General features: G+C 42.4%; 2 protein-coding genes across 2 annotated transcripts; both read right to left on the bottom strand.

Annotated features, from left to right (window-relative positions):
- Positions 1-2,886: 2,886 nt before the first annotated feature.
- Positions 2,887-7,024, bottom strand: LOC141904371 (uncharacterized). Its single transcript, XM_074792957.1, is given in 3 exon segments — positions 2,887-3,507; positions 3,509-5,941; positions 6,863-7,024. Coding segments are annotated over 3 exon segments (3,216 nt in total).
- On the bottom strand, positions 7,021-8,916 carry LOC141904373 (uncharacterized). Its single transcript, XM_074792958.1, has one exon. It carries the CDS (start codon positions 8,914-8,916, stop codon positions 7,021-7,023), a length of 1,896 nt encoding a protein of 631 aa, XP_074649059.1.
- Between the last annotated feature and the right edge of the window lie 8,154 nt (positions 8,917-17,070).

Genomic DNA, 17,070 nt, shown 5'->3' on the forward strand with positions numbered 1-17,070 from the left:
AGAGACTAGAGACAGTTTTGAAGGGTCGAGACGGGAACATGGTGTCCACGGGACTGTGTAGAGAGTAGAGACAGATTTGAAGGGTCGAGACGGGAACATGGTGTCCACGGGACTGTGTAGAGACTAGAGACAGTTTTGAAGGGTCGAGACGGGAACATGGTGTCTACGGGACTGTGTAGAGACTAGAGACAGTTTTGAAGGGTCGAGACGGGAACATGGTGTCTACGGGACTGTGTAGAGACTAGAGACAGTTTTGAAGGGTCGAGACGGGAACATAGTGTCCACGGGACAGTGTAGAGAGTAGAGACATGTTTAAAGGGTCGAGACGGGAACATGGTGTCCACGGGACTGTGTAGAGAGTAGAGACAGGTGTGAAGGGTCGAGACGGGAACATGGTGTCCACCAGGACTGTGTAGAGAGTAGAGACAGATTTGAAGGGTCGAGACGGGAACATGGTGTCTACGGGACTGTGTAGAGACTAGAGACAGTTTTGAAGGGTCGAGACGGGAACATGGTGTCTACGGGACTGTGTAGAGAGTAGAGACAGGTGTGAAGGGTCGAGACGGGAACATAGTGTCCACGGGACTGTGTAGAGAGTAGAGACAGGTGTGAAGGGTCGAGACGGGAACATGGTGTCTACGGGACTGTGTAGAGAGTAGAGACAGGTGTGAAGGGTCGAGACGGGAACATGGTGTCTACGGGACTGTGTAGAGACTAGAGACAGTTTTGAAGGGTCGAGACGGGAACATGGTGTCTACGGGACTGTGTAGAGACTAGAGACAGTTTTGAAGGGTCGAGACGGGACCATGGTGTCCACAGGACTGTGTAGAGAGTAGAGACAGGTGTGAAGGGTCGAGACGGGAACATGGTGTACACATGACTGTGTAGAGACTAGAGACAGTTTTGAAGGGTCGAGACGGGAACATGGTGTCCACAGGACTGTGTAGAGAGTAGAGACAGATTTGAAGGATCGAGACGGGAACATGGTGTCCACATGACTGTGTAGAGACTAGAGACAGTTTTGAAGGGTCGAGACGGGAACATGGTGTCTACGGGACTGTGTAGAGACTAGAGACAGTTTTGAAGGGTCGAGACGGGAACATGGTGTCTACGGGACTGTGTAGAGACTAGAGACAGTTTTGAAGGGTCGAGACGGGAACATAGTGTCCACGGGACTGTGTAGAGAGTAGAGACAGGTTTAAAGGGTCGAGACGGGAACATGGTGTCCACGGGACTGTGTAGAGAGTAGAGACAGGTGTGAAGGGTCGAGACGGGAACATGGTGTCCACCAGGACTGTGTAGAGAGTAGAGACAGATTTGAAGGGTCGAGACGGGAACATGGTGTCCACAGGACTGTGTAGAGAGTAGAGACAGATTTGAAGGGTCGAGACGGGAACATGGTGTCTACGGGACTGTGTAGAGACTAGAGACAGTTTTGAAGGGTCGAGACGGGAACATGGTGTCTACGGGACTGTGTAGAGAGTAGAGACAGGTGTGAAGGGTCGAGACGGGAACATAGTGTCCACGGGACTGTGTAGAGAGTAGAGACAGGTGTGAAGGGTCGAGACGGGAACATGGTGTCTACGGGACTGTGTAGAGAGTAGAGACAGGTGTGAAGGGTCGAGACGGGAACATGGTGTCTACGGGACTGTGTAGAGAGTAGAGACAGGTGTGAAGGGTCGAGACGGGAACATGGTGTCCACGGGACTGTGTAGAGACTAGAGACAGTTTTGAAGGGTCGAGACGGGAACATGGTGTCCACGGGACTGTGTAGAGACTAGAGACAGTTTTGAAGGGTCGAGACGGGAACATGGTGTCCAGGGGACTGTGTAGAGACTAGAGACAGGTTAGAAGGGTCGAGACGGGAACATGGTGTCCACGGGACTGTGTAGAGAGTAGAGACAGGTGTGAAGGGTCGAGACGGGAACATAGGGTCCACAGGACTGTGTAGAGAGTGGAGACAGATGTGAAGGGTCGAGACGGGAACATAGGGTCCACGGGACTGTGTAGAGAGTAGAGCCAGATTTGAAGGGTCGAGACGGGAACATGGTATGGGGAACAACGTGATCTAGAAATCAACGCGTCATAAAATTGAACAAGATCTTTATTTTTTTGCAAAATTTATACAATAATTTTTTTTTCATAAATTTGATGAATTACATTTGAATTGATAAATGGCACAATGAAACATGTCCCAATTAAAATGCCGCGGGCTGGGTCGTTTTTAGGAACATGGTTTGAAGGATTTAAATAAAGTTGATTTTATTTCTAAGAAACCAAAATAATTCAACTCGTGTAATTCATTTGAAATTAGTGTAAAGCTTTTAAACAGTGAATATATTCTTCCCAGATTCTGGGAGGAAATTTCGACGGGAAATTGTTTTTCGCATCCTGAATTTTTACTTTTATTCACATTGGAGGTGATTTCCTCATTCGATCTTTTCAATCAAAAGTTTAAAGAATCTAATCAAGTTCTAAAATTGTTGGGAAGTGTCACTGATCGTTCTGTGAAAACCGAATCCGATACGCGCAAGTGTTATGGTTCAAATAATCGACTGTGGTGGCGCTATCGTACGGTAGGGTCGAGACGGGAACGGGTCGAGAGAGTTACGGGTCGAGAGGGGAACGTGGATAGCTCATATGCAACTCAGTTCAGTAGTAACAGTATCAAGTTGTTTCCGACATTCTCCCGGGCCACTTAAGGTGATACCCTAAAACAATTAAGTGAAATAGATTGGTTATATTGCGTTGTGTTTTGAAATTGCATAAGAACATTTTACGAAGTTATTCAGATTAAGTAGAGTAAATATTTCGATATAAACGTATATAAGATTAGATATTAATATAGATATAAGTACACACAGAGTTAATTAATCAAGATTTGAGTCAATTAGAAATCAATCCGGTCCATTTTTTAATGTTCTGTTGAGCTCTGATCGCCGATTGTCTTTTAGTTTTTGCGTTTCGCTCTGGTTGATCACTCATAGAGCTATCGGGCGCGATATCGGGTTTATCGGTTTCGACACTAGACACCTCTAGCGGATAAAGTTTACTAATCGGTCTCGAAGTTATAATATTGTTCGTACGTATTCTAGCTGATCGAACTAAACCATCGTTTCCGCGACAGAGTTCAGTAACGACGGTCATCTTCCAGTTAACACGGTTTTTTACGTCATCGTGGACGAGTACGACGTCTCCAACCTTTATGACGTTTTGACCCGCTCGTTTCCGAAGTGTAATATGTCTTTCACGTAACGCGGTCACGTATTCGGACGACCACCTATTCCAAAAATGTTTCTGTAGTTCGGAAAGTCTTATCGCGCGTTTTTCGAATTTAGAACGGTCTGTACCGAAAGTAGGGTCATTTATTTCGTCATCCGAGATTACAATGTGAGGAAGGTTATTTAACATACGGCCATACAACAAGTGTGCCGGGGTCAATGGCATCGGATCATTGACATCCGTAGAAAAATACGTAAGCGGACGATTGTTTAACACCGATTCGATTGATCTCTGTTACGACAGTTATTAACTCTTGAACTGATAGAAGGGCACGTCCCAACACTTTTTTGAGGATAGACTTGGTAACACCCACTAAACGCTCCCAAAACCCTCCGAACCAAGGTGCACGTTTGGGAATGAACGACCATTCGCAGCGGTTTTTAAGCAGATATTCGTGTACTGTTAAAGATTCGTAGATATTCCGAATCGTCTCGTCCGCGGAGAGAAATGTTGAGGCGTTGTCCGAAATTATTTTGTTTGGAACGGAACGACGAGCCGCGAAGCGACGAAACGCGTGTAAGAACGTTGGAGTTGAAAGGTCGGTTACGACTTCCAGATGAAGCGCGCGTGTACTGGCGCATGTAAACAACAGAATGTAGGCTTTATTTGTCCCTAGCGAATTGGGACGAACATGTAAAGCACCGGAGAAATCTAGTCCACACGCTGTAAAGGGCGGAGCTTCGCTTAAGCGATCTTTTTGGAGCGGTGCCGGTTCTGGTAGTGCGTATGGTAATCCCGTCACTAACCTACATGGAACGCATTTCCGTAGGATGGGTTTGACAGCCTGCCGTATCTTTATAATCCAGAATGCTTGACGTATGTGGGTCATAGTTGACTCCAAACCGGCGTGTTTCACGTTATGGTGGGCGTCTAATACAACGAGTTCGGTTAACCTTGATTTCGACGGCAAAAGAGCCGGGAAGGTTGTGCTGTAATTTAGTGGCGCATTCTGTAATCTTCCCCCAACGCGCACAATTCCATCGTTATCCATGAAGAGGCGTAACTGTTTGATTAACGTTGAATTTGTTTTTTCCTGAAGTAGTTCATTATATTCCTTCGTAAAGTATGTCTTTTGTACCGATCTAATGATAGCATTTTCGGATTTTTGTAACTCGGTAACTGTTAGGGTCTGACCTGTCGCCTGTTTGTTTCCCCTTAAGAGTGAGACAAATCTGAGAACATACGCACATTTCCGAACCATTTTCGGTAAGTCGGGATAAAACGCCGGATTTACTTCTTTAATGATTCCGAATTTCTGGCGGACTTGAGAAGCGATTGCGCTTCTCTGGGAGTCTAATGATTCCGTTTCAGTTAACAGGATTGTTGAATCGAACAGGTCGCAAATGGGCCAATCGCCTTGGCCTAACCAATGTGGTCCCTTCCACCATAGGTCACAGTTCTGCAAGTCGGCTGCGCATATTCCACGAGAGAGAATATCAGCCGGATTATCTTTCGTCGGGCAGTACTTGAATTCATCAATATTTACCGATTTGATTTGAGTTACTCTGTTCGATACAAAAACAGGTAGTTTCTTGTCGCTATGAATCCAATGTAATACGATTTGGCTGTCGGACCACAGAATAGTTTTAGATATATCTATTTTCGACGCGAGAGCACGATAGACATATGTGATAAGCCTGGCAGCAGTAAGCGCTGCAAGCAGCTCGAGCTGAGGAATGGCAAGTTCCTTTACCGGAGCGACGCGCGTTTTTGCCATCACTAAGGATGTGTCGGTGAGGTTACGTAAGTAAACAACAGATCCATAGGCTTCCTTGACCTTGCTACTATCTCCGAACGCGTGGATCTCGTAGTCTGATCCACGGTCAGATTCCTCGAAGTATTTCCGTGAAATGTGGATCTCTGAAGCGTCGCAAAGATCAGTCGCAATATGTATCCATTTAAGCTTTAAGTCATCGGGTATGGGTTGGTCCCAATCGAATTTCTCTTTCCACAGTTCCTGAATAAAGATCTTAGCCCTTATCTGAACTGGGGCTAAAAACCCTAATGGGTCATATACTTTCGAAGCTCGACTGACGACTTCGCGTTTAGTAACAACATCGCATGACAGTTCATTTTTAAGCTTATGTGGAAATCCGATAGAATCCCGTTGGGTGTTCCAGATTAAGCCAAGAATTTTCGATTCGGTATCTGAGTCGGCCACTTCATCGGTTTCTAGTAGTTCGCGTAATTTTCCGGAGTTAGTTGCCCAGGATCGTAGGTTGAGTCCGGCGGATTTGGTAATGTCGACGGATTCGTGGTAGAATCGAAGCGCTTCGGTATCGGAGCTTACACCCGTGACAACGTTATCAACATATATGTTATCAGAGATATCCCGAGCGGTTTCCGTATCTATACTGCGTAAGTGTGATTTCACGGTGACGTTTAAGATGTATGGGCTGCAAACCGCTCCAAAGAGCACTGAACGAAATTGGTAAGCCTTCAATTCACTTTCTGGGTTTGATTGGTCGGAAAGCCAAAGAAATTTTGTGAATTTTCGATCGTTTGAGTCAAGGCCGATTTGTAGGAAGGCCTTCTCAATGTCTGCAGATATCGCGAATTTGTGTAATCGGAAGCGTATTATGATCGACGCTAGATCGTTAAGCAATGGCGGTCCAGTCTCAAGGCAATCGTTCAAACTAGGTTCAGCTGCAGTCGAATACTATTCTCAAAGGTGTGGTTACTGAGTCCTTTTTTACCCCACGGTGAGGTAAGTAGTGTCCCGAGTGATCGTCGTTTTCGACTTCTTCGATGAAGCCACGTGATAATTGTTCGTTGATAATATTATTGTAGGCAAAAACCGTAATGTTTCCAATGTCTCCGTTTTTAACGCATGCGCATTAGGCTTAGTAAGTGTTGGAAAAGTCGAGAAATCAGTACAGTGCGCAGGCGTCATGACAGTGTTTACATGTTTCAAAACTGGGTCATGTCACACACAGTACGGTATTCGCTTGAAATGAACCAGCGTGAACTTTAGCAGCGGGTCGTGATGTCTAAATAATCTCGTATCATATGCTTGCGTATTATATGTTAATACAATTAAAAGAATTGTCCAAATAAATAAACAGTGACATTGGGGATCACCATAGAAAGTGCACCAAAGTTCATAATGGTTACCATTTCGAGATCAGCATTTTCGGGATTCGAACGTGATAGCGTCGTATAAAATAAATCAGCGACACTGGAGTCATCAAAGTTCAAATTGAATTGAAATAAGTTCAGTATTTTTCGGGGCTCGAATCTAGTAGCGCCGCAAAAATAAACGAGTGACACTCGGGTCATCAATGTTCAAATCGAATTGAAATAAGATGAAATAAGATAATTATTTATTGTGGGATTCGAATCTAATAGAAACGGAAACATTGGAGTCATCAAAACACACATTCATTATGCGTCCTGACATGACCCAGTTTTGAAAGTTCTGACATGTAGTGACGCCTGCGCACTCAACCGATTTCTGGACTTAGAGAATTTCACCAACACTCACTAATGCGCATGCGTTAAAAACGGAGACATTGGAAACATTACGGTTTTTGCTTATTGCAGACGCTTCGCATTTCCGGTTCAAGTCGGCGGATCATACCACGTGTTCGTCTCTCAGCCACCATTCGGTTGGTTGGCAAGGGGGCGTGGTCATCTTTCCAGGGTAGTTTCGCGGTGTATTTTCCATTTTCAAAGCGCAAGTGTGTCTGACTGTAATCCGACATGGATTTGCTGACTGCAGTTCCGGTTGTATGCGCGTCATCTTTGGTCCCAGAAACGTTGTAGATTTATTTCCTCGCGTTTGTTTTCGACAGCACATGTGTTAACTTTCAGCGCGCTAATGAGGTTAATATGAGTTGTAGGCTGACATGTGGGTCCTGATGGTAGATAACCGATTGTCGAAGAAATTGCTGTTGGTCCGGGGCCACGTACGATATCATTTCCTACGATCGCCCAATAGTAATCTGCACCGATTAAGAGTTCTATTTCGTGATTTTCGCAGTCCGAATACGGATGTGCCAATTCGAGATTTCGTATATGCGGTAATTCGAGCACCTTTCGCGACATGTGATTGTGAATGGGAGCGGAAATCGACGGCACAATCAGGGTTCGAATTTTTAAATCTCCATCACTGGTATTTAGCTTTATGGTCCCGACGTCTAAAGACCGAGCAGGTCCTGATATTCCACCAAAGGCCGATATCTGAATGTCTTCGGACTCATTTGACACTAGATGTAGGGCTTGTGCCATTTTCTGTGTGATGAAGGATCTTTGGGCGCCTTCGTCAAATAAGATGGTCGCATTAATTGATGTCGATTCAGAAGAGATACGGGCGAACGCTGTTTTTAGTAGAACGGCTCCTCCAGTTGGAGTTATTTTTACTTCCACTTGATGGGTGGTAGAGTCAGTGTTAGTTTGTAGCGGTTCTGTTGCCATGTGGTTTCTCTGCGGGTCACATAGAGATGAATGATGTTTCCGTTGGCAATTTCGGCATCTGAGTTTGGATTTGCAGTCGGCGGAACGGTGTGAACCTAAACAGTTAAAACATAAGCGGTCTCGAATTACTATTTCTCGCCTTTTTCCGGGTCCGTTGAAAACGCGACATTCGTGAGAATTATGGTTGTTCGATTTACAGTAAGCGCAATTAGATCGTGAGAATGTTTTCGGCTTGGACGTAGATACACGGGTATGGAAGGCTGCGGTTGGGTACGTGAGATCGTGGTCTTGAAAATCGTTATTTAGCGTATCCCCCGCGCGAAGGGCTTCGATTTCTTTTAGTAGCGAAGTTCTGAGGTCAACGATATTCCAATCATTATTTCCGCGCTGTCTCGTCATTTGTTGGCGGATATGACCGGGTAACTTATCCAATACGACAGGCACGAGTAAATCTCCGTATGTTTCTTCTGGTTTACCCAGAGATCTTAAACCTCTTATGTAAGCCTCTAAACGGTCGTAAAAGTTACGTAATGATTGGTGGTTGGCGCTAGGTGGTTCAAGCTCCCACAGCGCGCGCATATATGCGCCGATGATAACATGAGGTTTACCGTATCGATCTTTGAGCAATTCCAACGCGTGATTGTAGTTACCATCGGTGAGTGATAACCCGTTTATCACCTGAGCCGCTTCGTCCGTTGTTTGAGCCCGTAAGTATTGGAATTTCTGGACGTCAGTAAGGTTTTCGTCCATCCCAACTGCCGAATTAAAGGAATCGAAGAATTCCATCCAGTTCAGTATATTTCCATCAAATTTCATTAAGGAGAGTTTTGGTAAGTTGACCGTTCGTCGCGAGTTACGGTCGCTGCGCGCAGACTGATCTGAGATCAAGCTGGTATCGTGTTGATCTGCAGCGAACCTTCTATCGATTTGTCTTTGTAGTACCCGGTAATTTTCTTTGATATCTGTTAGGTATTCGTCTGCGTCCGTAATGAATTTATCCAAGTCCGCCTCCTCGACGGTCAGTAGGAGTTTTTGATCTAGATCAGCGAGAATGTTAATTTTCTCCTTGTACGTCTCCATGGCTGCGAGTAGCCGATCGCGATCCAATTCCGAAATAGCTTTGCTTCTTAGAATAATTTGAATTTTAGAAATAGTTTTGGTCAAAAGTCCTCTGTTGGTCGTGCGGTTTTGCATCAAGCGTTTGTCCTGAGCTGCCATCCTGGTCACGGCACCAAAAATGTGGTAGAGATTCCACTAGAAACAGGATCGAGAACAGCTGGGAAGAATTCCGTGTGTACCGTATAAGAAACTTTATTAGAGTGCCAAGTGGCGGGAAAGGGGGCTGCATGCAGAGTTACATATAGGTCATATTGATTGACAGTTCAGTAGTAACAGTATCAAGTTGTTTCCGACAAAGCTACAGTTCACCCCCAAACTTATGATACGGGCCCCTGTGGGATAACCTCCTTCGTTGGCAATTATTTTTTTCTTAAAAATGAATTACTTTTGGATAATGGACCCCTAGACCAGATAACCAAGACCAGCGTCAAAAACTACAGAACGCCCCACAGCATCCTCCCCGGCACATATTCGGAACCTGATCGAGATTGTAACGATTTGGCTCCCTGGTTCCTGTCCCATTCTTCAATATGAAATCGCTTTACAAAAAAACAGGAACAGGAGCAAAGGGGAATCACCTGTTGAGTTTAACTAATTTACAAAGGAATTGAAATATAAGTTTATCATGGGGGAGTAAATCCATCGTTAAGATTATCAACGTCGCATTGGAATTCGATGCAGACCCAAAATGTGGTTGGCATTGCGGCAGTGAGCGTTTTGAAATACCGAAAGCATCTCCTCTTTCGAGTTCAAAGTTTTTTTACGTCATTTTGTGCTCTTTCAACGCTGGTTGACGTTCCGACCTGCTTCTATATAGGCCTACTGTGTCGCAAACTTTACGCGCTATTCTATAGATTCCACAATTGAGGGATCTTCGGAGTTAGGTTTGGGTATTAATCAATGTTGTGGAGGTCTTGCAGTTCCACAGGAGAAATCAGTTCGATGCAGAGAAAGAATGAGAGAAGACCCTTTTCGTTTGATATGCAAAATACAACTGTTTATTTCCGACTCCGCGGACAGCACATGCTCATGCTAATATGATTGACATGCAGGGCGGGGATACTACAGAGATGACCTATTTCTACTAACATAAACTATTTACTGGCGTTCGCCACAAATGTTGCTTTATTATTATATTCAAAGATAAGTTCTTTTTAGGCCACACAAAGAAATACCCTAGTTTCTCGAGAAAGTCATATGCCACCCTTCACCAAGAACCTTAGTGTGTGATGTATTTGTGGTCGTCATCACCATGAAAACTGCGTCTGAATTTGAACATTGTTAAAATTTGAGTGCAATTTGTAGATCCATTTGATCCATATAGTTACCCTGTTGTAAGCAGCATATTGAAAAGAGAAATATCGTTTCCGGACAATTCGACGTTTCTCTTTGAATGGTGATGAAATATTTCGCATTTGCTTGATAATTCTCGGTGTCTTTTAAGAATGATTGCAAAAAATTCTATATTTTTATGACAACGCTTCTATTACGTTTACTGTATTGTGGGGCTAGGTGGTAAAATATAATCAATCGACATGTTTGATAATTCTACATAATCAGGGGTCTCCAATGAGTCTCGAACGACGACCTTCGTACCAAACCTTCAGGGTCAAATGAACTCGTCAAAAAAAATGAACTGGTCAAAAACAACGTCGACTCATTTTGAGCAAAATGTCAATTTTTATCATGAAATATTTGGATTTTCCCATTAACAATTTCCCCCAACAAAGAAATCGAGATCCAACTGGAATATATATTTCAAAATAAATTCAACCCACGTTTTCGATACGTATATGTTGACAATATTACATATAGAATTGATTGATAGTTACGTTAGAGTCAACTTTAGTTAGGTCCACAAGTCCCACTGCAGCCACATACGACAGTACGTTCTAAACCGCTCTCAATGCAGCTGCATCCTACTTTACATCTTTTTTACAGCTGCAAACAAATTCTCAGAGGAGTTCACTTGATGTTGGGCCCTTAAACATGATGGGTTCCAACATTTCTCCATTCGATTGCCATCCATAGTGTGTTGGTGATAATACTGGTGGTCTCTAAATCGCGGCCGAGTGCCAGATCTAGCCCGGAGAGTATGCTGCTTGAAACTCGCTTCGCAGGGAGGAATACTACACAAATCGGCAAGTTTAAAATCCGCTAGCCGTGCTCTCAGCGAATTTAGATTGGTTACGTCACAATATTTGCTTTTTGGATCGTACATTAAGGATATTAGTAATCGAGCGCAATCTACAAGTTAATCTGGATCGTCTGATGTTATCATAGTATCCAATGATTGTAATCTCTCTGCTTTGTTCATTAAGATGTTAACTGCTTGCGCTTTTCCTTTTCCAAAGAACGACTCGACGGTATCACAACCTGTATTGATATTGAAGAGTACAACATTATTAATACATGTTTTCTACTGAAATGAAAGTCTGGAGAAAATAATGTCTCTAAGGTGCTAATGGCGGGTAGATTTCGACATAACTTACCGGTTAATGCGTGTACGACAGGGAGGAGGTTTGCGGCGCGTCCCATTGATTTTGCTATCATATGTACTGGTATGAATCTGAGGAATTTAGAAAAATGATATACTCCTATTGCGACTTTTCATACATACATTATGTTCAATTGAATGAAGCGTGATGCTTTCACGTACACCTACTTACCTTCGTTTATGTCCAGTGCCCGTTCGAAACCAAACTTCGTTAACATTTTCCATCACGCTGAAGTAATGAATGGCCAGTACTAGTACGTCTGTATCTGGAGACTTTATAATGATTCTGCTTGGTTTTAGGGTCTTATCAGCTTGTACGGCGTTATAGATAATCCTAGTATCAGCCTCTTCTTGCAAACACCCCATGTCTTCATTCGCTTGACAGCCAGATGATGTTACTGTTTTAGCAGACCTGACATTATTATAGCTTGTTCGGACGCGATCGGTCAGTCGCGCTTGTCAGCAATCGCTTCTTTTGGCCAGGTATGAGAGCCGATGTGGAAGGGTATGTACGTTCGGTTGAACGAGCCCCACTTACGTCAATAGTCACCACATACCCATTTCAGCTGTTATGTATCGATCATTTGAAAATCGAACCATCGGGAGGAATCGAAGATGTGTTGGTGGTGACGGACCACTTAACGAAGTATAGTTGGGCCTTTCCAACCCGGAATCAACTTGCATCTACCGTTGCCAAGGTTTTGCACGAGCAGGTGATCACTAAGTTCGGTATCCCGCTAGTGTTGCATTCAGATCAGGGTCAGACCTTTGAAAGTAAAGTCATCAGAGAACTCTGCAAGCGGGCCGGGGTGACCAAGTCTCGAACCACACCATACCATGCCATGGGCAATGGGGCGTGTGAGAGATTTAATTTCACTCTAATTGGCATGTTGGGTACATTAGAAGAGGGAAATAAAGGTGCATGGAAAGATTATGTCAGTTCGTTGGTCTTTGCCTGTAACTGTACCCCGCATCGGGTAACTGGCTTTGAGCCATACTATTTGATGTTCGGCCGACAGCCACGGTTACCGTTTGATTTACGTTATGGGTTAAGAGCTGATGAGGTGGAGGAAGTTGGGGAGTTCGCTAAAACGATTGATGAGAATTAGAGTATGCTTGGGGAGTTGCGAAAGAAAGGATGGAGACAGTCGGGGGTTATGATAAGGTATGATAAAGCTGCGCGGGGAGGTGTTCTGGAAGTTGGGGATTTAGTACTAGTTAAACGTACTGGATTTAAGTCTAGACACGAAATCGCCGATATGTGGGAGGCAGACCCATACATTGTGGAATCGAAGCCGGCGGGTGAAGTACCAGTGTATGAGGTCCGAAACGTAGTTTCTAAGAAAAAACGTTTTGTCCACCGCAATCTTTTATTGGTTTTTGCGGTAGAGCTTCGCCCTCGCGAAGTTGAGAAGCCTAGGGTGAAACACGCGAGGGAAAAGCAGTCGCCGGTTGATGACGGAAAGGTGGGCGAATCCAGTGATGGAGAGGGAGATTAGTTCTTCGTTCTTCATAGGATGCCCGATGTCGGACACGGGTGTAGTCGGAGTGAAGTGCCGGCTGACAGTGGTGACGAACTCGGTCGCGTAGGTAGCATTCCGCCCCCCATAGAGTTTCGGCGATCATGCAAAAGATCAAACACTATAGCAATCTCTGATTGGGGAAAAACGACTTTCAACGACTCAATGCCATCCTCAAAGACTTTCCGACACAGTAAGCCATCACTTAAACAAAACGAATCCGCAAAACGTTGCCACTTTCGATCCAAACGAGAACACGGATGATACCGCCCCGTTCTAGAAATCTGTCCAATAATTCTACTCGGATCGGAGTCTAACTCTTGCGCGGCGACCATAGTCCTCCGGCCAACTTCCAAAGCCTGGCAGGGATTAAAAGACGGAAGAGGAGACGCAAAAACAGACTGACAAACGGCATGGACGGCATCAGAGGATACGCACTTACGACTCAAGGCATCAGCATCCACGTTGGATTTGCCGGAAATATACTCTAAAGTTAAATCGCAAATGGCTAAAGACTGTAACCAGCGATGGCTGGTCGCATCCAGTTTCGCCGTAGAAAGCACGTAAGTTAACGGATTCGAGTCCTTTTTGACAAAACATGCATTAACCATACAAGTAGTCAAAAAAGGCCTCAGACACTGACCACTTGAGAGCCAGAAATTCCAACTTGGGGACCATTATGAGAATGCCGGTTTGCTAGCGTATCTATTTAACACCCGTATTGCTCGGGTTAGTTTTACTACTAACGGGTGGCGCTGTGTGTAAATTTCACATAAATCAACGACTTTCGGCTATTAGCGGTACTTAAGACCACTTGAAAACATCATAGTCAATTACGGTAGTAGTGAAAATAAAAAGTTACAGTTCGGTGTACAGCACCATAGCACCCATATAATACCACATACATTTTATTCAGACTAAGGACTTAGTTAACATGATCTTCATTTCCATTAATTAATGATCTGTTGAATTTATTAGTAATTCAGTCTTTCGGTGGTTCGAGATAAAATGCCCGCAAAATAAGAACTAACGAACCAGGGCTGACCACAAATTGCCCAACAGATAAATTTTCCGAAACGACACAATAATGTTTAGTATCAAATAACTCGTGGCGTGGACCTTGGTCTATCAACTGACCAATGCATGACCAGTACTGGCTATATAGTAAATTATCTGTTTTGCAAACAATTAAGTTATTTGGTGTCAAATAACTAGATATAAAGTGGACATTAAACTAAAAATTGTTTAACTGACCAATGCTTGACCAGTACTGACCAGTTACCACTAACTAGAACCCACCATATGTAATTTATATGTTTAGTAAAGCAATAAAATCGTGTTTGGGCGTCGAGCTACTAGATACGGTGCGGGCTATGATCTAACAACTATTTAACTGACCAATGTTTTACCAATACTGACCTTAAAGTAATTTGTTTATTCTAGAAGCAACACAGTCGTGTTTGTTGTCAAATAATTAGAAATGGTGTGGGCTTTCATCTAACAACTATTCAAGTGACCAAATCTTGACCAATACTGACCACATAGCTATATTTATCTGTTTCGGACACAACTTAGTCGTGTCTCGTATCAAATAATTTCATTCGGTCTGAACGTAAATATAATAACTCTTTTACCTGTACAAGCTACACCAGTACTGTCTAATTACCGGTTAAATGTTTTTAGAATTAACACGGGGTATTGCCTGAATCCTTCCTCAGTACTACTCTTATTAAATGTGTCGTTTTAATATCATATCATATCATATCATATCATATCATATCATATCATATCATATCATATCATATCATATCATATCATATCATATCATATCATATCATATCATATCATATCATATATATGAATAATGAATAGATGGAAGATAATGTAGTAGTTTTGAATGTTTCGTAACTGCTGTCCACTGACCGCAGATCATCAAAGTTAATCGCCTCATATGAAATATATATTCGTTATAAGGGATGTAGTAGTTCAGTGAGAATTCAAACTTATGGGTAATTTTAAGTGATCACAACGCTGACCAATAGAGAAAGCTGTATCACAACAAAAGTGCGACTTACGTATCTTATTGAAACATTGTAAAATACCGGAGAGTAAATGGGAGAACCCTGAATTCGAAACAATTCCACACTCGGATCGTTTACTTTGAAAACACAATTTGCAATTTGTGGACATCCATTATTTCTGCACCAAAAGCATGAAGTATATTATCTTTGCTCGTAAAAATTTGAAATTTTGAGGAAGATTTTTGGCCTCGTTAACCTGTGAACACGTCCTTCATATATTTTCTAAGACCGATCTTGATATAATGCTGAGAGTTTAGAGAAAATTATGGTAGGATGTAAACTTAGGCCGCTTCGTATCCGTGGAAGGTTGCTAATTATTGATCTTATACACAATAATCATACCATGAGATTCGATAGAATATCGTTTTTCAATCATACGTACACGAATTATCGCGATATACAGATAAATAGTACTCTAATATACTTTTTACTTCTTATACTGAATATTTCTTTAGAAGTATTAATAAAGAGTGGATCAGCAGGCTACCTGAGCCCATTCCAAGATTTGAGGTCAGTTGCCAAAAGTTAGTAAGTTTACATACCAGTGGATAGTTAACATTTAAAATGACAATTAAAACTTCATTGCTAAAAATAACTTTGTATTCGTAGAATAGTCACACTCAAATGCGGAGAATTGATAATACCATAATACGATACGAAAATTCACTGTGTACAAATTCAAAAAGATGATCTCTAGTGAACGATCGAACGTTGTGTCGTTATTTTCTAATGATAAAACTTGGTTTGAGATTTGAAATGTGTACATATTGGATCTTTTTCATATCAACAGTGTATTTGGTCATGTATCATATTGTATAATGGTTAATTTAAACTAACTGGTTTTAGAGTTGTATCCTTAAATCCTGTAATAGAGGATGCAATCTTTTTGCGGCAAACAGTACAAATAGCTAGAAAAAGCAACGATAGTGCATTGGTAAACTTCAAGCAAGCGTACATTGGTTGTTTAGGTTTTTCGTTGGGAAAATTAATGTTTAATCATTATTGAAATATCCGAGGCGAGCTTTTCCAGGAATTTACAAAGTTGAGCTTTACACAAGGAATTTTTTTGTAGTCCGATATCCGTGATTAACTCTGGCTTGGAGAGATACAATCTTAAAGCAACCGTCGAGTCAAATATTTCACCACAATTTTCTATGATTAGTAAAAAGATTAAGTAATAGCGTGGCTTGAATTATTACGATAACTAAAATCAGGGACCACGATACTTGCTCATCTACACTGGCTTCCAATTTAACAAAGGATTGAATTTGAGTGTTTGATGTTGTAACAATAGGCCTACCATACTGAATTACGGATTCACTTTCTACTTTTTGATTGAACATTTATATCACATATTGGGTCATTTAATTTTTACCAGTATAGGCCTAATTGGAAGAACCTATCCGCATATCATGTTTAATTTTATATAATCTGACTTTTGAGATGTCATTCAATCAATGCATTCATATGCGGTCGTCGCTTTCAAAAGCCACCACGGACTGACTCCTTAGCGATACCTTGGCGGACGATCCCACACGTTTCTTGCTCCAGCCCTAGAATGCTCAATTATAAGGCGCTTTTACGAAATTGAATCTGATTCGGTTTAGCTAAATCCGATTCGATGTTGGAAAACGTAAGGATTAGTAAATCGAATCGTTTTTCGTAAATGAGTCGAATCAATTTATCAATCTAAAGGTCGCGATTCGAAAGAAAATGGGCGTCAATGGTGACCGAATTATTGATAGATGATGGTCTGCAATAGATGTCTTTAGCCCGCGGTCGAAGAGGACGCCATGTTGGATTTCACTGACTAAATCGCCACTAACTTGCTCGCCGAGCAAGTTAGTCGATTTAATAAATCAATTTACTAAACCGCGTCCATAAACGAGTTGATTTATCATATCGGATTCACTAAACCGCGTGCCGTAAACGTGAAACTTAAATCGATTTACAAAGATTCAGTTTCGTAAAAGCGCCTATAGTCGTCATGAACACCCGATTTGAATTCAAATTCAAAAGACTCCTAAAAACGCACCTGTTTACTCGATTACTGTAAAGCGCCTTTGAGCATTTATATGCAAGAATCAGTGAAATTGGCGCTTTATGAGTTGTATTCATCATTCAAACCATTATTCTCCTTATCCTATGAATTTGG

This window comes from Tubulanus polymorphus, chromosome 4 (genome assembly GCF_964204645.1).
Source record: "Tubulanus polymorphus chromosome 4, tnTubPoly1.2, whole genome shotgun sequence".
Lineage (NCBI taxonomy): Eukaryota > Metazoa > Nemertea > Palaeonemertea > Tubulaniformes > Tubulanidae > Tubulanus > Tubulanus polymorphus.